The sequence below is a fragment of the Paroedura picta genome, chromosome 5 (assembly GCF_049243985.1).
Source record: "Paroedura picta isolate Pp20150507F chromosome 5, Ppicta_v3.0, whole genome shotgun sequence".
Taxonomy (NCBI): Eukaryota; Metazoa; Chordata; class Lepidosauria; order Squamata; family Gekkonidae; genus Paroedura; species Paroedura picta.
The window spans coordinates 76889466-76912808 of record NC_135373.1 but is presented as its reverse complement, the minus strand read 5'-3'; the positions used below and the strand labels follow the sequence as shown (position 1 = coordinate 76912808).

General features: G+C 43.6%; 1 protein-coding gene across 10 annotated transcripts in view; it reads right to left on the bottom strand.

The window, feature by feature from the left end:
* Positions 1–23343, bottom strand: part of TMEM117 (transmembrane protein 117) — a 261297-nt gene that overhangs the window by 22598 nt on the left and 215356 nt on the right. For 8 of the 10 annotated variants that reach the window (XR_013231156.1, XM_077338614.1, XM_077338615.1 and 5 more), the window contains one exon: positions 4837–4966. The exons of 1 other annotated variant lie outside the window; for it this stretch is intronic. Coding sequence is in view for 8 of the 9 variants with exons in the window: in XM_077338614.1 (XP_077194729.1) it covers positions 4837–4966 (130 nt within the window). In the remaining variant the exon portion in view is untranslated. Of the gene's footprint in view, positions 1–3615; positions 3671–4836; positions 4967–23343 lie in introns of all 10 variants that reach the window. One more of the 10 variants, XM_077338618.1, reaches the window with a different exon arrangement.

Here is a 23343-nt window from a genome sequence, read left to right as displayed (position 1 = left end):
GGTCTTAAAAAGTATTTTGTATTGTGTACTTTCCTTTTGGATTTTGCACCAGCATGGCTGCAAACCATCTTATATTCTAGTATCTACTTCTGTGGATAGCTAAATCTATGGATCTGGCCACATGGATGCTAAAGAGATTTTTAAAGCAAATTTAGAGGCCATTTCTGCATGAGGAAAATGTTCCTGGACAGCCTTCACATGTTGGTAGCATATATAGGCTCCTCCATATGACAGCGTCAACATCCCAAGGCTGTCCAGTAGTCGAGTCGCAATTTGGCCATTTTCAAATTTCGAGAATCCAGAAAACTGGATTTACCACCCTAAATTTCACGAACCACCAGTGAACCACCAAGGATAAAACCGTATGGAGGGGAAAACATGTGATAGTCTCAGCAGCTTTGTCCCACCCTCGCTCCTGCCCTCCCATCTCCATTTCCTGCTTTGAGTAATTTTTTTTTTAATGGCATGGTCCGTGTCACAGCAGGACTGCAAATCTACATTATACAAGGTGAAATAAAATATTCTTTAGCATCCATAGTCTTCTTTGTATCAGGCAGGCAAAACACAACCCTGTTTTTATTTTCTGGAGATGGGAAAGTGGGGGGGGGGGTGATCCAGCAGCTTTCTCCCTATCATTCAGCCATGTGTGCACTTTGTTCTTAAGCCTACCATTAGCACAAAATGTATTTTGGGGCTTCAGTTACCTGCCCAGCCTTCTCACAACTCAGACAGGCAAAAACAGTCCCATTTGCATCTTCTGGACATGCGAAATGAGCTGGGAAAGGAGTGGGAGTGGGTGATCTGGCTGCCTTTTACCGATCATACAGGGGTCTGAGCAGCTTGTTTTAAAGCCAACCATTAGCACAAAATGTCTTCTTGGTCTCCAGGGACAATGTGCAGTATCTCAGAAATCCACCCAGACAGAAATAAAGTGCAAAAACAAATATACAAATACAAATTCCCCAAAGGTGGGGGGAATCCTGTATTGTTCTGGCATATAACCATAGCAACAGGGCAGTGTTGATTTTATTAAAGATGCATCTGTGCCAAGGCATTACCTCATAGCAGTGCAGAAGTGCCTTTAAAAAAAATTAATTTCAAGGCTGGGAGGGGGGACAGTTTCAGTCCATGAGAGAACTGCTGTGTCGTGATTGACAAACCAACGAGCGGAGTAAGAAGTTTGGCTTGTTTTCCCTTGCAGCCTTGTCAGGAGGCAAAAAAGCCTTGACGGGGCAGCGGGAAAACACAAGAGGGAGGGCTGCAAATGCGAACAGGAAGCCACAGGCGTTTTACCCCTCCATGCGGAAATGGATTTCACATAAAAATCTGAAATGTTTAAATTTTCCCCAAAGTAAAATAAAAAAATTAAGTGCGCCACCTATCTTGATCCTGCAGCAGAAATTGGGAGCTGTAGGCAGCTGCAGCAGATCCCTGGAGCCCAGAGGAAGCAGACTCTGGGATCCTCTCTGCGCGCTGCCATGGAATAGTCTGGGAGCTATTCTGAACCTGGCTGCAGCAACAGCACATACTGGGAGCCAATCCAGCCTCACAGGACCTTCCAGACACTGTCATTATTGCAGCTGTATTGGGCCTGGAGTGATACCAGCTCAGAAATTGGGGGGTGAGATGGGATTCCCCCCCCCTCGCAAGTTTCATCCCCTCCCCCTGTATTTTCTACTTTGGTAATATCTGAATACAGCTGAAGTGAACGTATTAACTGGAAATGAGCAAACTAGCAAGAGACTGTGCGGATGAGGATTTACCTACCACACAAGATATAACTACAATGGCTTCAACTGACTTTATAACTCATTCACACACCCCACCTTAAATTTATCTCCAAAATTGCTGAAGTATCAGACCAGGATCTGCATGAAGCAAGTTCAAATCCCCACTGTGCCATGGAAGCTTATTGGGTGACCTTGAGCCGTTGTACATCCTCAGCCTAATCTACCTCATAGGGTTGTAGAAAGGATAAAATGTGGGAGAGGATAATGATTTCATTCACTTTGAATCTCATTGGGGGGAAAGGTGGAGTATAAATGAAGTAAATAAATAAATTCCTTTGCTGTCATTCTGCAAGAGAGCTATAAATCTTGTTTGATGTCAGAGACATATAAGGAATATTGCTGACATTTATCATTTTAGTGGAGAGAAACCATTTGGTTTCCCTTGCTCACAGGAATGACACTAGCAGCATCTCTTTTTATCTTCTTGCTTGCAAGCACTAAGCACAGGAACTCTGGCAAGAGCCTTCCTTAAAATCATGGCTTGAAACACATCACCCCACCCTTTTTATTTTGTAAGATCCAGCCTACTGCAGCATTCTCATGAACTCAAAAGCTTACATGGTGGTTTGATTGGATATTAGGAAAAGGATAGAAATGCTCTTCTAGAATAGATTTGTTCTTGACAACAATGCAAAAGAGGAAGGGCTATGGGTTTGCCCTTTATGTGTCATTTGCACTGAGACAATAAAATGCTTCAGAGAGTGCATGATGCACAAAGCTTATAGGCTAGTGGTTCATTGTGTTCCATGAGTAGAAAATCCATACAACTTTGGGCAAAAGCACAGGATATGTTTGTTTGGGGGGGGGGAGCATTGTAGGGACAACTAGTGATGAGAATGTTGTGCTGCATGGCTGCTTAGGTATCCAGTTTATTGACTTTGCTGTTACCCTTTCATCTGGTGAACTCTACCCCATTTTCTTTGCCAAATGTTGATGGCCTGAACAGTCCTCAAAGCTGTAGAATTAATGTTTCACCAACAGCTAAAACATACAGTCTCTCTCTCTCACACACACACACATCATATACAAAGAACATCTTTTTAGGTATGAATCAGAAACTCAATACATCCATCTTAAATACTTTGTCCATTTCCATATCACACTAGCCTCCTAAATTGAGACAGGCAATCCCAGTGCTGCAGCAAAGTATGTATAAAGCTGGGAAAGCTCCAAAGTTTATCAACTGAGCCTTCAAAGTAGCCACAATTCCTGAACAGATGGGACATGCAAAGCCCTCGTGCAAAAGGAGTCTCTCATACTGAGTTGCTGCTCTTTATGAGTTGCCACTGAGCGGAGATAAAGCAGGCTCTCGTTACTCCCACAATGTGACATGCATTCAAATAGACTGATTTGTCTAGTTCATCTAATAAATAGGTCTTATTCATACTGAGCTACAGGGGGGAAATTATTCCACAAATGCTATTCATGGGCTCATTCTCCAATTAAAGTATGCCCTTCACAACAATTGTGATCAGTTTATATAAGCTAGGAGTCAGAGGAAACAGCAGGCAGTCACTGGTCAACCGTAGTCCATCTGCTTTTAAAGAACATTAAAATGAGATGAAGAACAATGAGCTGTTATGGCTATTTGTCTCTCCGCCAATGGCATTTCCTTAATGCCCTGACCATCAACATTCTCCCAGCTCCTCCCATTTCCTCTGTATGACTGCTTCTGCCAGGAAACATCTAATAATCCTTGCTCTTTTGCTCAGCAATATATCTTTCTACTCCAGAGTTTGCACCATCAACCTTCACACATGGTTTACAGGCTCTTCTACAGCTTCAGTTCTGCAACACCAAGTTTGGCCAAAGTTCCTTTAAGCACCTCTTGAAAGCTTTGTATGGCTGCCAATTTCTTCACCAGTTGCCTGCCTGATCATCTATCATAAGTAAGAACAATAACAATATTTAGCATTTAGATAATACTCAAAGTGATTTCACAAATGATATCTGGTCACCAATACTTAACAGCAGTCCTGTCTATTAAGTTCACTAGGGTTTGCCTAAGGTCACAGTAGAAGTAAGGCCTCATCCAGCCATTTCTTGATTTGTAACTTAGCCATTAGCATTTTACCAGGTTACCTTTAGGCAATCAGTCAGGAAAGTACACAGAGACAGAACCGGCTTTCATTCTTTCAGGCTATTGATTTGACTGTCATAAAATATATGGGAACAGGCAAGCTACTAAGGATTTCTGGTGAATCTGGCTGATTTGTTGACAAGACTGGTGAAAAGTGCTCTTAACTCATGAGCTTATATTATATTATACCATTGGTCAGTATTGTCTACTCTGACTTGCAGTAGCTTTTCAGGGTTTCAGTTATAGGTCTTTCAAATAATCAACTACCTGATCTTTTTCACTAGAGAGACAGGCAGTTGAACCGGGGACCTTCTGTATGCGAAGCAGATGCTCTATCACCATGGCCACATCCCTAAAGTCCCATAATTATAATCCCTTGTGAATATCTATTAGGTATCCCAAGATCTTTGAATTCCTACTCTGTGCCATTAGTGTTATGTAACATATACTTTTGGAAGGATCACCTCTATTGAAAATGCTTTCATATACAGGTAGGGAAAGCATCCCCCCACCCCCAAGATTTGTTTTTCCTCTCTTTTTCAAAAGGCCATTTTCAAAATCTTTTGGAAATTCAGCTCACTTAGGACTGTTTTCTAAATCCTGTTGTGAGCAGAATGATATACACTGTGTTACTGATGTAAAGCTGTAGCAAAATGGTTGGCTCCACCTCCTGTGGCAGCCATTTTGTTGCTGTGCCCATCCTGCTATGTAGGAATTCCAAATAAACAAAGTAAGTGCAGACTCTGCCTAGGTAAAAATTAAATCAGGGATTATTCTATTTTATGACCCAAGAAATCTGCAAATTTGTTTTCCTGCTTAGCTTGTGAGTGACCAATGTAATAATCAAAAAGTCACTTCAGGAAAATGAATGTACAAGTATGCCACATCTTCACATTGAAAACAAAACAAGTATACATGTCAGAAAATTTTCACAGATTTATGAAAATATTTAAGAATATTATGTACCTGTTATATGTATGTGATACTCCTCCTTAAAGATCTTCTTGAAATAAGGCAATCTAAACTGAAAGTGTGCGGCTGGCAACCCAGGAAGATTGACATCGACATCACCCATAAAATGTGGAAATTCCCAATCCTGGAAGAACATAAAAGAAAACCTTATAAAAATGTCTCTCCTTAAAACATATTTATTTAAAATATGTAAATCTCCTTCATTGGAATCTACTGAAAAATACCCAAGAATGTCCATTCACTTTTTCATTGCCAGCTGAAAGAAGAATTTCTGAAAGTGGCTATGAGGAAGCTCCTGTGAAAAACCTCTGGGAAGACATGACAGTAGCTTCATAGTCTTCATGACAGGAAAGGGAAGTGCTAGAAATAAAACCAGGAAACCTCTTTATCTTGGCATTCTAACAGTCCTTGGCAACCAGCAAGAAGAGGAAAGCAAAGGAGAGGAAAACGTAAGGCAGAACACCCACCTGGAGCCAGACCAACCTCCTAGCCTCGCTCTCCCTTTTCCCAGAGCTTTCGGCATTATTAGGAAAGAGGCTTCCTAGGATTCCCAAGTCTCTGACCATGAGAACTAGAAGATAAATCTTCTGCCTCCTCACTGTTTTGGAAACAGCTCAGACTTGAGAGCAAGTCTACCTGTTTACACTTTTCCATTGAATGGCAAGCAATGAAGTAAGGCAGAAGCCATAACAGAAAATCTGAGAATTTGTGAACCACTTCGTAGCTGCTTAGGGTACAGTCTCTGAAACTATTATAAACAATACTGCAGTGTTCATTCCATCCATGTTAACAAAAAAAAATGTGTTTCATAATTAGGTCAGACACACTGTTACTAGTGTAGTTGCACTATTTCTGCAGAGGTTTCCATGCTGCTTACAGTAAGCATAAAGATTTCTGCCCCCAAACTGCATAGTGTCTATGAGTGAAACTATGTGGATGTAGTGGATAGATGATCTCTGGCTGGGCTGAACTTCTGGGAAAGATGATGCCATGTTAAGCAGCCTTGTGACTGCTTCCTGCTCTGAACAACGGCAGATTGATCAAGCAGGAGTCTGCAGGAACAGGGGCACTGCAAATAGCCCCTGCACCTCCCCTAGCAGTTCAGGCAGGATACTGTGGGCCAAATTTGAACCAAAAAGACTTCGCCTGTGAGTAGAGGTGAAAGACAACATCTCCCAACCTTTCTGGACTTCCCTTTTCTCTGTCTCACCTTAAGAACAGCCCAGGGTGTTTGCAAAGGCAGTTTAAAACTCTGTTGTACCCAGGGGCTCTTCTTCTCTGACTTGGTGGATCTAACTTCTTCAAATATGCTTTATTCTTTAGCCTCCCCCCACCCCTCGTCTTCCCCCCAAGCTTTGTGGCCAGCCTTGCCAAGAACTTGAGCTGATGAGTTGCTTTCCTACTTAGCTTGAAGAGGCTGACTCCCTTTTTGTGGACTTGGTTCTAATTTTTTAAAAAGCATAAAGTCTAAAGGGCAGCTACAAATTCGATATTGGAGCAGACAAGTTTTAAAGTGGGGGAGGGGAGACTAGTCCAAGGGGACGGAACAGCAAGATCAGACTGAGCTCTAAGGTGATTAGAAGAAGCGGCAGCAGTACAACAGCATAGAGGCACAGGTGGAAAAACAGTGTGAAAGGCAAAGAGGATTGAAGACAGACAGAAGAGAGATGGATTTAATCTTGAATTGAGGACAGTTAAGCCATTCCAAGAAGGAACACCATAAGACAGAGCCTGAGAACCATTTTGGAACTCAAACTGTATGCCTGTGGTGGCTTACTTATATAGATCCCTTAAGACTGCACTGAATATCATTGTTTAAACCTTTTATGTTTGCTGATTATACTCCATTACATATAATCTCAGTGAAACAAAACTACATATTGGCATCATTTATGTGCTGAATTTGTTGGTCATACTGGGAAATGCAAGCTATGCTAAACTCCTTTTTAATTCTACTCTCCTATGTTAACCACTGATGATCAAAACGGAATTATTAATGCCTGAAACTGATGAAAATGATTACTGACTTGTTTTGTAATTAAATAACTTTTCGGTGTTTTACTTTAAGACTTGTTACTATAAGAAATCTCCTAAATCTAGAAAAAGCGTTAGTGAATTGGTAAAATACGGGAGAAGAAATAAGGAAAGAGATATGGAACTCCAGTCCCAAAAGAGAAGTGATGCAGATGTTGAAGGGCAAGAACATCTTTCAAGGTATTGAGCAGCTCACAAAGGAATTTGGAAACATTATGTCAAAACTTAAAAAGGAAATACAACAGCCTAAATAAGAACTAACAATAACCATATTTCACCTGAAACAAAGCACTGAAATAGACACTCAAGCAATTAAGTCAGTGAAGGTCAAAATTCAAGAGGTTGAGAAAGGTGTTGACAGGGTTCAAGATTGAAAAGCTCCCCACCGATGCTGCCATCTCCAGTCAGCATACTGGACTTTTCATCCCCGGTGTTTTGCGTGCGCACACTGCACCGGGGCAGCCCACGTACTCCGGAGGAGTACACGGGAAGCGCAGGGGCAATGTCTGCTGTGGCTGCTGCTGTGCATAATGGGTCAGTGTGAAAATGATATCTGGCTGGCGTGGAATCAAGTGCAATAGCTGTACAACTGACCAGCAAGGAAGCTGCATGCCTCAGATGCCAATATCAGACCATGATTTTGCCCTTTATAGAATCATAGAGTTGTAAGGGGCCATACAGGCCATCTAGTCCAACCCCCTGCTCAACGCAGGATCAGCCCAAAGCATCCTAATATCTATTCTCCAGTTTCACACTCTTACCAGCTTCCACTTGAATGCAAGGTACTGTTGGACATTGTACTGGAAGTGTATGAACGCATCAGTTTGCACTTTCCCTCCGGGAACAAACCATACTTTGCATGTGGTTTGTTGGGTCAGATGTAATGGCAAATTATGGTTTACTAAACAGAGGAATGATCTATTGAAGTCAACAGGCTTAGAAGACTGTAACTCTGCTGAGGATCACACTGAAGTTGACTCCATGCATGCTGAGTTGTCATTACAGTTCTTATTTCGCTCAACCATGGCCTGGTGTTCTTTGCCTGAACCACAACCCTGTCTAAATTTGGCCTAAGGTGTCTCTGACTCCTTTCCAATTTGGTAGCTTTGTAGTTTAGTTTGGAACACTTGATTAAAGATTGGTAGAGAAGCACAGTTACACAGTGTATACTTATTGGGAATTATTTTGGGGGTGCAATAATATCCTTGTAAGATTAAAAAAAAATCACTCAGCCCATGCTATTAACACAACAAGCCCCAAACAGGAGAAAACCTCCTTTTTAGCCACTGACACAATCTCAGGTGGATTATGCACCCACGTTTTTCTGTGCATTCTCTACATAGTTGGTCTGCTTGCCCTTTTAAATTGGTTCCTGTCCCATTTATGCATGTGCTCTGTAATTGCGGGGTGGGGGGTGGTTTCCTGAAGAAAATGTTTTTGCACTGAAACATTAAAAGCCACAAAATCCTCAGAAACCGGGGGGGGAGTTTTTGGGTGGGGGGGTTGCTTCTTCCTGCTTACGTGACAGTCATTGGCTGGCTTCCCCCCCCCCTCCTCCTGGCCATCTCTGAGTTGCAGAGCGGGGTAGGAAAAGCAGCAGCTGTGAATAGCTCAACCAGGCAGTGCTGAGTGAAGAGTTAGGCTGCCCACCTTGATACTCCCAACATCACAAAGAATGGACATGTCAATGTTTGTAGCTGCCCTACTCTACCTACATTGGTAGCTGGCACTGGATGATCAGGCATTCTCTTGGACACCCTCCCATCAGTGGAAGAAGGGCTGCAAGTAGTGAGGAATGGTCCATCCACTGATTGGTGGACAAGGGTAGGGGTGGAGAAAAAAATGGAGCACTTCTTCATCCAAAATAAGTTGCCTGCGGAACTGTCAACCCCCCCCCCCCCAAAAAAAAAAAAAACCTTGTAAAGCAAGTTTCAAATACTGCAAGGAAAAAGTGTGTCCCCTGCAGAAGGGGTAAGTACCATGCAGAATTTTTAAAAACATGGTGGGACATCTGTGGGGGGAGCAGAGCCAAATGCAGAAAACGAAGAAACCACTTAGGTTTTTCCCCAAGTAACAGCACAGAAAACCTATTGTGCATACTCAGCCTCAGATTACTAATTCACAGATCTTTAGCAACAGTTGATGGTGTTAAATTATACTGACACCTTTCCTTAACTGAGGGAGGGAGGGAGGGAGAGAGAGGGGGAGAGAAAGAGAGACAGACAGACAGACAGACAGATAGACAGACAGACATTGGGCTCCTGCTGAGCTTCATTACAAAGTATAATCAGAAATTGATTTTTTTTCATTTCCAGTAATCGGCCTTGCTGGCCTAATTAAACTGTCAGATCATTGGCAGATAATTTAGTAAGTAAGCACCTGAGCTAACACGCAGGAAGAAATGCTGCTGAAAGTAACAGTGGTTCATTGTGTGCCTAGAAACCTATCCACTTATCAACAGAGAGAAGTGGCATTTAGAGTTTTTATATGGTTTTTACATGTTTGTCTATGCAAAGATATATTTGGAGACACTAGTAGAAAGCAACAGGGAATGGGGTTCATTTGTACAAGAGAAGCCAATGATGGTCATTCTACTTCTCTACTTGATTTTAACATCCCTTCATCTGAAACTTGTTTTTTTCCCCTAGCAGGCAAGGGGCTGGTGGGATGGAGAGTTACACACATGGCATGAGGCTAGTTTGAGGTAAGTAGTTCAGTAGAAAAGCAAGGTTCCTGTGAAGTAGCTCCTTAATGGCCAACAATATTTCCAGGGTATAAACTTTTGAGAATCAAAATTCCATTAATTGGATACACTGCATGTGCTATCAAATTGGTGTGTTCTAGGGCTGCCAACCTCCATGTGAGGCCTGGAGATCTTCCTCTGTTAAAATTCATCTGGCAATAAAGATAAATTCCCCTAAAGAAAATGGCAGCTTTGGAGCACTGCCTCAATGGCATTGTATCCCACTGAAGCCCCTCTCCTCTCCTCCCCACCCCACCCCACCCTCCCCAACCCCACCCCCAGATGTTTCTCCCTTCAGAACTGGCAACCCCTAGTGTGTGCTGATTCTCCTAAAGGAATCCACATGATTTTGAGAGTCCTTTCCAAGACTGTTTATTTAATTTTACAATTGTAATTAAAAGAGGAAGAGAAGCATGGCCAAACCTTACCGAGGCCACTGATTGCCACCTCAGAGGGCAATCCAGCAAAGAGGCTGCATGGGGGGGGGCGGTAGGGAGGCAGGAGCGGGCTACCACAGCCACTGACATGAGGGCAGCCCATCTTGAAAAGTGGTCAGCAGTGGGCAGTGGTGGATGGGCCCAAACTTCATAAAACAAGGAGCTTAAACAGCACCTACTCTCTTTGCTGAGTCAACCTTGAGCCGGCTGCTGGGATTGAACTCCCAGCCTCATGGGCAAAGCTTTCAGACAGCAGCCTTACCACTCTGTGCCACAAGAGGCTAAATGAGTACCCAGCTTGCTGGGGGGTAAACAGTAATGACTGGGGAAGGCACTGGCAAACCACCCCGTATTGAGTCTGCCATGAAAACGCTAAAGGGTCAGACATGACTCGGTGCTTGCACAGGGGATACCTTTACCTTTACCTTACTCTCTTTGCCCTTCAGAGCTGCAACTGGAAGCTACCCACCCACTCACCCTATTTCAAGTGTTATTCCCAATTCAAATGTTTGTATGTTAAAGTTGTTTGCCAGTTATTTTGCATGATTCAGTTGTATGTTAATAATTTTGCTACATTTTGTCACAACTGGTGGATTGGGACCGTAGAAGGATACTTTTGGGGGAGTCTGCATCTGTGAAAAGGACTCTCCATCATGGGGGCGGATATGTTGAGCCACAGTGTCAACCCTGCCGGGAGGCAGACAAGCTCACATTGTGGGGCAACCAAGCAGAGGCTCCCGCCCATTGGGTTCCTCTAATGTAAGGTTGCTTTCCGTTGGTGGTTCCAGCAGGCAAGGGGAGCCATGCTCCATGAGGGGCTGAGTGCTTGGCATCACTGGGATCAGGGCTTCCTTGTGGTCCTCTGAATGAAAGATGGCAGGGATCCTTCCAATGGCTGCGCTGCCACTCCTGCTGCAGGGGGCAAAGTGTCAATCCTGAGTGTGTGTCCTCTTTGTGGCCAATTCTGCCATCTTGTTAGGCAAGCCCAAGTCTGCCATTCAAATGCCAGATCATGAATCAAAATATGCAGAATATCCCAAGTATATCAGGCATCTACTAATGTAAAATTAATCTTCATCCATGCGGCAACACATTATACAGATAGATGTGTTTACATTCATAGTTAAGGATTTAGGAATGTACCTTTCTAATAATAAGCACACAACCCACTCAGTAGCCATATTACCAAGATTAGAATATTTTCTACCAAAGCACTAATCTCAGAAATTCTCCCTGTTTTTATACCAAAGTTCACAATCATTTAAAAATAGCAATCTTACCTTAAAGGCAAATGAGGTACAGGTTTTAGATATGATATCAACTGCTTTATAGTTGACATATTGCTCCTGACACCTTTCAGGTATTACTCAATGCCATGGTACCCAAGCAGCAAAGGTTAATCACTATGGCCTATTATGTACAGCGGCAGCCAAGCTAGGCTGCCACAGTTCTGTTGCGACGGGGTAAGAATCCCTGCCAGTCCCTGCATGCGCATGGGGGTGGGGATCCCTTGGCGTACGCTAGCCGCCCCAACGCAAGGATGCTGCGCATGCAGCGTGGGGCCAGAAGTGCTGGGAGCACTCTGCGGTGAAGGTGGCAGGGGGGAGTGGGGGCATGGGACTCCCACCGCACGATGGCAGGGAGCACTGTCAAGTGCTGACAAAACTCACAAACAAAACTTCTATAAGAAGAAAGCTTTAATTGGCAGATCAGTTCACTGTAACATTCGAAGTCAAGTCTGTTCGATACAAGATCAGTAAGTACTTATCAATACTTTTCTCCCGCCCAAAACTTGAAGGTTCCCAAGGGAGGGGGGAAGCCCCTCACCCAGGTGCCATCCCAGGCTTCCTGCCAAGGTGTTAAAGTTAGCGCGGCCTTGGTCAGGCCGGCGCCTCAGGCTAGCTGATAAGATGTTTACAGGAACCAGGCAACATTGTTTCACAGCGGGGTGAATATGCAGTGTGAAATTGCAAGGATCAAAAAAGGGGGGAATCAAAGGAAAACTACAGGCATGGGTTTTGGTTACCTGGGAACGGTTCAGCAAAGACACAACATTCAGTATGGAGTCAGACAGGTTCACTGAACAATAATCATGGCAGAGAGCAGGGACTGATCCTGACATTAGCATGCAACTATCCCGCCATGGTGGGGGTGGGGGGGACACCCCTGTCAGCGCTGCAGAGCCGCGGAGCTGGCAGGAGTGAGAGGCATCCCTACAGGTTGGGTGAGGAGCCAGGCAAAAAGGCCCAGGTTCTCCAATTATGCACTAGGCTAGTCCAACCTAGCCCTCACCGGCACCCGCTGCAGACCCAGGAATGAGGAAGACTCTGCATTTCCTTAACGTGGGTCTTCCGAGGGCCTGGGTCTGGCCAGGGCACATCAGCACCCAGGATGGAGTGACGTCTGGCATAATCAGGGATTTTCCCTGAAGCCCTGTCACCTCCATTTCGGGTGTTCCACCTCATGCATAATCTGTCTATGTGTGAATATCATGTTTTCCTGAATATTTCAGTGAATATTCATGTAGATTATGGTGGAGTTGCATTTTCCATGTCAGAGATCATGCTGTGCAATGCCTGGTTAGTAACTGGACACCAACTGCACAAACTCAACTGCTCATAAGCTACAGTGATGATAAAAATAAATGCATCCAACTGCACTACCAGCTCACATTTGTCTCTTTTGAAAACTAGATAGGAAGGGCTTGGTGGAATTCACCCACAATAAAAGTCTCTTGTCGATTCATTCTGATTTCACATTCTAGATAAAAAGACATCATGGAAGGCAACAGATTTCCTGTAAGACTTAAAAGGCTTACCTGGCCTTATAAGTTCCATACAAATAATAAGACCCCACTCAGACATGGAGGAAATTTTCACAAGTAGCACAGAGAAGCCTTTAAAACCCTAGGTAAGGTCGATGATTATACCAATGGAAATAAATGACAAAATCAATAAAAACAGAAACACACACACTCCTTCATCCAGTCACCCTGCAGAGGTCTCGCTAGATGGGTTTTCCCTGCCAGTGGGATCTTAAACCATTAACATTTCAAGCTGAATTTGGAGTGAAAACCCAGCAAGGGTTCATCAATTTGAGACTCTGCCACCAGCTGGGGATTCCACAAGTCATTATGGGATGAATAACTGGGACATTTTACTTTATCCTAAGTTACATAACAGGCAAATGCACACAATGTAACTCTGACAAGTATTTATTTTTTATAATGAAAGAAGAACTGGGTTTTATACCCTGCTTTTTACTGCCCAAAGAATTCTCAAAGTGGCTTACAATTGCCTTCCCTTCCTCTCCCCACAGCCGACACCCTGTGAGATAGCAGAGACTGAGAGAGCTCTGACAGGACTGCTCAGTCAGAACTATGAAGACTGTAACTAGGCCAAGATCACCCAGCTAGCAGCATCTGGAGAAGCAGGGAATCAAACCCAGCTCACCAGATTAGAAGCCACCAGTCTTAACTACTACACCAAGCTGGCTTTCCCATAAGTCATCAGTAACTACAATGTGCATTTTGGGTTGCTTTCGTATAATTGTAGAGGGGAAAAGTACAAAACAAATCAAAATGTTGTGTTAATTGTTTGAAATTTACTCCAGCATCTATTAGACCTCTTGTGATGTCTTTTCCACTCAGGGCAATATTTTGAAAGTGGTTGTTACGGGATGGCACTTCGGTGAAGACTACAAATAAATTAGAGAAAAGAAAAATAGACGGGAATAATCTTTTTTCATTGGTTTGCTACTTACATTTATTGTACTTTATTCAGCTCCTGTTCAAGATTCTTTCTGATTCTGGTATATTTGTAGATCAAAATAAATAAATAAATTGTAGCATCAAGAGGCATTAGCTCAAGTACTGAAATGGCAGAGGGCAGGAATGTTTACCTCGGCCTACCAGCTATTTCCCTTCTTAAGCATCATTCCCCAAGCACCTCTTGCCTTTGTGAGGGTTCCAGATGGCTTAGCTTCAGATGTAAAAATGCAACCCAAGCCTTGACAGCAGCGTAGTGGAGAACAGGACCAGCCGAAAACTGTGTTTGGTAGGGAAAGAGTTAGCAATCCCCAAGCGCACTCATCCATTTAATTCTTCTGCCTCTGAGGGTTGCTTTTCATTAAAAAGGAATGTCAAGGCTTCATTACATTTATTTGTGTGCAACAAGGAGGTAGCCCTTAGGGGAGCTGTGAAGAAGAATCCTTCCACAGAATTAAAATAAAATTCGACTTGTCTGCAATAAGGTTATCTTGCCAAAGCTAACAAGAATATTTGCAGTTAAGGGAGAGACAGGAATAGAGAACAGACTTATGGAGCAAGCCTAAACAGGGCTGAATCTGCACGGAGCTTTTATTCCAATCCCAGGTTGATTTTGTCCCTGCCGTCTACACTGAATGCGATTTCCATTTTGACTTTGGGCGATTTAAATTTTCCCTCTGCAACAAGTATGATTGGTCTGGAGTGACCCTACCATTCCCTCGCGATATCCTGGAGTAGAAATAACCCTAATTTTTGAAAAATCGGCATGAGTAAAGGTGCAGCTCTCTGCTTGTCTTGAACTAACTGGCTGCCTCGAGCCTCCAATGCTGTAGAAAAGCCCTGATTGGCTAATCATGTGCAGAACACTTTTCTGTTTCAATGGGGGGGAATATAGGAAGACCCGAGTTCAAATCGATCTGAATTCAGCAGGATCCACAATGGAATAACCAAAGTAAGTGCAGAATCAGCCCAGGTCTACTGAGAAGTACACATTGTTCTATTCAATAGGACTCACTCCCAAGACAGGGTGCTTAGAACCACAGCCTTAAACTTGCCTGTCAACACACATTTCTACATTGGGCATTTGTACAGTATCTTGTTAAATACTTTAACCCCCTTCTGTATAGTATAGGACGGGGTTTTATGCTTCCAAGTAACCTCAGAATTTGCTTGGCTATTCGAAACACCTCAAGGGAATATACTGTTCTTGTATATTTCTCCTTTTTTGGTCTCTGAAATTCACTATGCAAACCTCAATAGAAAAGAATTTGTTCCCAGAGACTCATTTTGGCTTTTCTGCTTTCAGCTTCTTAACCCAACTCAGCTGAGCACTTGCCAGGTAATATAGCTTACAGGCAGAATAGTTACACTTAATTTTGGAATCAGATCAACCCAGGTGATATATTGCTGTATTACTGTACACCTGGGAAATAACTCTGCCTTGTCATGTCCGTTAGGCTGTCCCATAAGTCACCAGTAACTACAACATGCATTTTGAGTCGCTTCTGTATATTTGTAGACAAAAAACATCTAGCTGGTCTAGGATGTGGAAATTTTTCATGTGTATTATGATTAGCAGTTGCCAATTCTCTAAAAATGAAATGTGGAAAATCAATTCACAAAAGTCCTTTTAGTGCGTTTTCCCTGTATTTTATCATGAAATAAATTAAATACAGCAAACTCCAATGCCCCATCTCAGCAAGGACCAGCCTACATAAAGAAGACAGCTTGGACATTCAGAAAGTTTGTGTATGTACAGGTCTCCATCTCCTACATTTTCAAGAGTAATTATCACCCTCTTCTTTTCTTTTGATCATCCTACACTTAATTACTATTTCCATTACAAAAGTCCTAAACTGTGAGCCATCATACACTAAAAGGGAAGCCTAAGATTTTCTACTAGAATGATAACATGATCTTACTACAGCAGCCAAAAATTTAGCCACACACAAAGATGGATTGATGGCAATCTGGCTGTAACATCTATCGCCCAATCGATCACCAGGATTGATTCAGCTGTTTTACAAAAGAAATGTTTTGACATAGAGGGATTTTGAAATTGGGAGACGTAATGTATGGCTGGTAGGGTGCGCTGAGTTACCGTTACATTCACGGAAATAAGCACAGACACAGCATGGGTGAATCTAGCCATCCTGTGGCCAACCAGCCACAAAGAAGCCACCATACCAGCAAACAGGCTGGGAAGCAGCCATCCATGCACTTGCATGACTTTGCTTGCCTATAACTTTCTGGGCACATGGGGGGTGGCAGGCAGATTGGGAGCCTGCGAGGATCAGCCTGTACTAGATCTACCACCTGGAAATGCTGGAAATGCAAGCCACTTGGCCCTTTCCCCTCCAAGGATGGCACTGTGGCTCAGCATCCACACAGACTCTAAGGGAGGCTGCCTCACCTGGAGAGGCCAGTGTGTAAGCTCAGCATCCCCTCCAACATGGATCCACCCAATGCACAATCACCACCACCAAGCAAAGGGGGAGACCCCCCATATTCCTGCCAATGCTCAAACCTACATACGACACTATAAAGTATGACAAAGGCCATAGACCTATATGTCCATTACTCAGTTCGAAAGATGCATGCCATGGTCTCAGAAAAACACTGGTTCCCTATAGCTGATGTCAGAGTGAGAGATTAACAAACTATCTGAGACAGGGTATCTTTTACAGACATGCCTCATGGACAGGTTCACACAATCAGGTGCCACTGTGCTCCTCCAAGATTGTCTCTCCAATAATGCCAACCAAGATATACAGGAATCAGGTAAGAGTTGCCAGATGGTCTTCAAACCATTGATGATAGACATGGAGAGGCAGAAGCTGGGCACTCCCAGCAGGTCGTTCTCCACTAACTGGATGATGACCGCCACTGGGGCTCTGTAAAGATGCCAATAACTCCAACAAAGTTGGCCAATGCATACCACAACATCAAATTCATAAAAATATGGAAATGGTCCCCAAGACCACCACCTGAATTTGAAGCAAAGGTTGGAGCCCAATATACAATGCTGTGCCCAGTGATGAATGTGAACAGGGTAGAGGGGTGAAGACAAACCTGTAAAAAACAAATAGTGGGGGGAAATATGTCAGACCAAGAGTCCAGGCTGCACATAGCTTTTATAAGAATGCCACTGCCCCAACACCATGATCTGGGCAGGACCCAAGACATTCCACAGCTGCCTGCATAGCAGCCCCAATCTGAATGGAGCGTGTCCTGAAGTGTATTCTGCTTGGAGGACAAGTCTGGTAATGCACTTTCTGAAAACTGCAACAAACCGGTACCTGGTCAGACATGTGCTATCCTTATGCACCATGAACAGGCCTGGCTGTAGACTGTCAATGTGCTAGCATCTTTAGTAGCACCCTTGTCCTTGGGGATGCAATGGAAGTCCCTCATAGAAATGATGTGGTACAGCAGGGAGAGTGGGGGGGGGGGGTATGGAGCCCCTGAGCTGCAAGGCTTGGCAGGCCATGGGCAGAATGCTTGCCTGGCTCCTCTCCATCCTGAAGCAGCTGCTGTAGAGGCTCCATTCTAGGACACAAGGAAGCCTGGGTCCATGTCAGCCTTCCCAGCCTCTGCCCCTCCCTGCCTGGCTGAATCCAGGAGAAAATGGGGTAAGGGCAAGGGCTGTGGATGGGTCACTTTAGGGAAGAAGCTGGGCATGCAAACAGTGAAGCTGCCACCATCGAGCAGGACATGGTGCCTGAGTGAAAATGCGTCCCCCAACAATGTGCTGGCTTGCCTGCTGCATTTGGGTAGCTACCGCCACCTCCTCCTCTGCAGACAGGAAACTCTGCCTGTCAGTTTGCAGAGACCCCCAGCAGTCAGATATCAACATGACTGCTTGCTTAGCTGCCTGCTCCACCGGTCACCTTTCCTCCTCACTGTCCCTCGGGAGAGCTGCTGGTGGTTGGTGGCAGAAGCTGGTGCAACCAATGGGTGGATCTGTGATGGGGAGGGAGAGGGAGAGGGGGGAGCAAACGCTTAAGTGGGTCAGCACCTCATCCCAGTCCAAGCCAGCCATCAAAATTACCTGAAGGTGGGAGGAGGATAAAGATGGGGAGGGTCTCCAGATGCTGGGTATGGCACTCTATGGAGGGAGCGGAGCCTGTAGTTGAGAGGGAGCTACTGCAGTCTAATTGTGCAGTGAAGTGAGGTTTCCTAGGAAACAGCATTGGGAAGGGGCAAGCTGTTGGGGTAGAAACAAAAAACTGTTGCAAGAATCAGCATCTTGCTTAAGCTATATGACACCATTATGGTGGGGAGGGAATGAATGCCCCCCAATGACATTTTCACATAGATCTAGTGTGAGAATCTGATTCTCACAACTTTTTAATATCATTTTAATATTATATATAGCAATTAGAGTTCCTAAAACTGCTGTGTGGACACTCACTCCATTGCTACTGCATATGTCTCTGTATTGGTCCTAGTGATCTCTGGAAAATAGAGAATCCTTCTTATGTTGTCACAGCATTGCCTTTCTTTCTTGTGTGCCAGTTAAACACTGCAGATGCAAGGAGGATTTTTAAAAGTCAGATTTGTTATTTCTATCAACTTCTGTAAATTATGTATAGCTCTCCTGTTGGGTGTAACCATGAACATCCAAAATGTCTAAACTAAGGGCAAACTGAACAATCAGGATGGAAACTAAGTTCCAAGATGGCTTCAGTTTGGCCAATGTAATATAACTAAAAAAGCTTTCTATATGCAAGATAAGGCTTCTACATCATCAACACAGAAGCTCTCAGACAATGGCTATAAAGAACACTTTTCAATTTATTGTGCATCATTTAGTCAACGTTTTGTCATGAGAGTGATAAAGACTCAGCCATCTCTCACTATTAATGCAGGTCTGCCAGTTTTATTGTTTTTAGCACTCACATGAAGCTTTATAAAACTAGCAGACTGCCTGGATTATTATACTGTACCTTCTTCACAGGTATAACATTGCTCATTCATAGCAATTCAAGGAAATGAAATGGGTTCCTATTACTGAAAATGTAGGATCGGATTTTCCAAATAAAAACAAACAGATCGCCCTCATCCCTCTTTTATTTCCAAGGGAAATTTGCAGCCATGGTTAACATGTACTCTGCACACATAAATCAACCCCCTTAACCAGTGGATGGAATAATAAAAGCCAATGGCAGAGTTTCAAAGGGGAGTTTAAAAACCAAAAGGAGGGGAAGAATAAATCTGTTCTACATTATTTCTTCTGACCCCGATGCAGAAGCTTCCGTGCTGAGTGCAAGAGCAAAGAAATGCAATTTCAGCCTTTTTATACCAGAGCAATATATCTGCCTCTGCCAAGTCCATGCTGAAAACATGAATTTCATCCTAAAAAGCTTCCACTGTTTAGAAATCACTTGGGAAGGCTTGTCAAAAACACAGACAAACTATAACTAATTGCAGTAATGCGACTTGGTTTTGAAAAACAAAACTATTTGGTTTGAATATCAAAAGCCACTTGTCAAAATCCTCCTGTCAAAGGGGGGAAAACACCAGGAATTAACAGTTTCTTTTGGAGACCTGAAAGGCAGAACTGGGAGTCTTGAATGAATTAGGCCCCTGCCAGTCAGATAAAGCCTATTTATAGCACCCACTGGTTCTCATTATACTGTGGTATAATTTTAGAAAATGACGTGAGAGTAATGATGGGCAAACCTTCAAAGGTTTTAGTAATTTCCTTTCGATAAGGATCCACAGTTAAAAAGCCTTCTTGAAAGATATCAAAACATCTGAAGGATACTCTGGTGCGACCCTTCCCTTCTCATCTGCTAGCTCATTTTTGGAATACCTATCCTTACTTGTCCACTGCTGCAGTCCCTCATTAAGAGAATTCTTATGAGAACTCTCATTGTCAGCCTCCTATTTTAACAGATTCAGATGTCTAGCCATGTTGGTCTGAAGCAGCAGAACAAAGTTTGTGTCCAGCGGTACCTTTAAGAGCAACAAAGTTTTATTCAAAGTATGAGCTTTCATGTGAATGCACACTTCTTCACGTATCATATTTTAACAGCTCATCTCCTCTCTCTCCCCCTTCAAGGATCGCTGCCTTGTTGTGGCAAGGGGGCTTGCGTAGTTCAGTGAAGCTATGAGCTATACCGTGCAGGGCCACCCAAGACGGACAGGTCATAGCTGAGAGCTCTGACAAAAGGTGATCCACTGGAGAAGGAAATGGCAAACCACTCCAGTATCTTTGCCATGAAAACTCTATGGACAGTTCCAATAGGCATAACGATATGACGCCGGAAGATGAGCCCCTCAGGTCGGAAGGTGTCCAATATGCTACTGGGGATGAGCAGACGGCTAGTACGAGTAGCGCCAGAATGAATGAAGCGACTGGGCCAAAGCCGAAAGGACGCTCAGTTGTGGAAGTAACTGGTGGCGAAAAGACAGTCCGATGCTGTAAAGATTTTTATTCCATAGGAACCTGGAACGTCAGATCCATGAATCAAGGTAAGCTGGATGTGGTCAAACAAGAAATGACAAGACTGAACATCGACATTTTAGGAATCAGTGAACTAAAATGGACAGGAATGGGTGAATTTAATTCAGATGACCATCAGGTATACTACTGTGGACAAGAATCTCACAGAAGAAATGGAGTAGCCTTCATAATCAATAAGAGAGTAGGAAAAGCAGTCTTGGGATACAATCCCCAAAATGACAGAATGATCTCAGTTCGAATCCAAGGCAAACCATTCAACATCACAGTGATCCAGGTCTACGCCCCAACCACTGCTGCTGAAGAGGATGAAGTTGATCAGTTCTATGAAGCCCTACAACACCTTCTAGAAGCAACGCCAAAAAATGATGTGCTTATCATCATGGGGGATTGGAATGCTAAAGTAGGAAGCCAAAAGATAACCGGGATAACAGGCTAGTTTGGCCTTGGAGTACAAAATGAAGCAGGGCACAGGCTGGTAGAATTTTGTCAAGAGAATACAATGGTCATAGCAAACACTCTTTTCCAACAACCCAAGAGACGACTCTACACATGGACATCACCAGACGGTCAACACAGAAATCAGATTGACTATGTGCTCTGCAGCCAAAGATGGAAAAGTTCTATCCAGTCGATAAAAACAAGACCAGGAGCTGATTGTGGTTCAGATCATGAGCTTCTTGTTGCAAAATTTAGGCTTAAATTGAAGAAAGTAGGGAAAAGCACTAGGCCACTCAGGTATGAACTAAATCATATCCTCGACGAATACACAGTAGAGGTGACAAATAGATTTAAGGAATTAGATCTGATAGACAGAGTGCCTGAAGAACTATGGACGGAGGTTCGCAACATTGTACAAGAGGTAGCAACTAAAACCATCCCAAAGAAAAAGAAATGCAAGAAATCAAAATGGCTGTCTGAGGAAGCTTTACAAATAGCTAAGGAGAGAAGGGAAGTGAAAGGCAAGGGAGAAAGAGAAAGATACACCCAATTGAATGCAGAATTCCAGAGAAAAGCTAGAAGAGATAAGAATGCCTTCTTAAACGAACAGTGCAAACAAATAGAAGAAAACAATAGAATGGGGAGGACCAGAGATCTTTTCAAGAAAATTGGAGATATGAAGAGAACGTTTCATGCAAAGTTGGGTATGATAAGGGACCAAAATGGTAGGGACCTCACAGAAGCAGAAGAGATTAAACAAAGGTGGCAAAATTATACAGAACAACTATACAAGAGCGAGCTTAACATCCCTGATGACCACGGTGGGGTAGTTACTGACCTGGAGCCAGACATCCTGGAATGTGAAGTCAAATGGGCCTTAGGAAGTCTGAGCAACAATAAAGCTAGTGGTGGTGACAGCATTCCAGTTGAACTATTCAAAATCTTAAAGGACGATGCAGTAAAAGTGCTACACTCAATATGCCAGCAAATTTGGAAAACTCAACAATGGCCACAGGATTGGAAAAGGTCAGTTTACATTCCAATCCCAAAGAAGGGCAATGTCAAAGAATGTTCAAACTACCGCACCATTGCACTAATTTCTCATGCTAGCAAAGTTATGCTCAAAATCCTACAAGCTAGGCTCCAGCAATATGTGGACCGAGAACTTCCAGAAGTACAGGCAGGATTTCGAAGAGGCAGAGGAACTAGAGATCAAATTGCCAACATACGCTGGATCATGGAGAAAGCTAGGGAGTACCAGAAGAACGTCTACTTCTGCTTCATTGACTATGCTAAAGCCTTTGATTGTGTGGAGCACAACAAATTGTGGCAAGTTCTTAAAGAGATGGGAATACCAGAGCATCTTATTTGTCTCTTGAGAAATTTATATGCAGGTCAAGAAGCAACAGTGAGAACTGAACATGGAATCACTGACTGGTTCAAAATTGAGAAAGGAGTTCGGCAAGGCTGTATACTGTCGCCTTGCCTATTTAACTTATATGCAGAGCACATCATGAGAAATGCGGGATTAGAGGAGTCACAAATTGGGATCAAGATTGCAGGGAGAAATATCAACAACCTCAGATATGCAGATGATACCACTCTAATGGCAGAAAGTGAAGACGAACTAAAGAGCCTGTTGATGCGGGTGAAGGAGGAGAGTGCAAAAGTTGGCTTGAAACTCAACATCAAGAAAACAAAGATCATGGCATCCGGCCCTCTCAATTCCTGGCAAGTAGATGGGGAAGAAATGGAGATAGTGACAGATTTTATTTTCCTGGGCTCCAAGATCACTGCAGATGGGGACTGCAGCAAAGAAATTAAAAGACGCTTGCTCCTGGGGAGGAAAGCTATGGCAAATCTAGACAGCATCCTAAAAAGCAGAGACATCACCCTGCCAACAAAAGTGCGTTTAGTCAAGGCTATGGTATTCCCAGTTGCAATGTATGGCTGCGAAAGTTGGACCATAAGGAAGGCCGAGCGTCAAAGAATTGAGGCTTTTGAACTCTGGTGCTGGAGAAGACTCTTGCAAGTCCCTTGGACTGCAAGGCGAACAAACCGGTCAGTCCTAGAGGAGATCAACCCTGACTGCTCTTTAGAAGGCCAGATCTTGAAGATGAAACTCAAATACTTTGGCCACCTCATGAGAAGGAAGGACTCCCTGGAGAAGAGCCTAATGCTGGGAGCGATCGAGGGCAAAAGAAGAAGGGGATGTCAGAGAATGAGGTGGCTGGATGGAGTCACTGAAGCAGTAGGTGCAAACTTAAATGGACTCCGGGGAATGGTAGAGGACAGGAAGGCCTGGAGGATCATTGTCCATGGGGTCGCGATGGGTCGGACACGACTTCGCACATAACAACAACAACTCCTCTCTCTCTCTTTCTCCCCTAGCAGTTAGCTACCTCTAAGAGAATGATGAATATTTCTGCTTAAGAAAGCTCAGTGCCCCATTAGGAAATAGGTTCCATGATCAGGAATGTGGATTTGGTAAAGTTAACAAAATTTAAAAAGTGCTGTCCATAAAAGTAATAAAGAACACTGCTGTAGAGCATCATCACTGTTGTTAGCATGGTAAGAGATTGAATTGTAGTGCTGGCCCTTGATCTTTGGA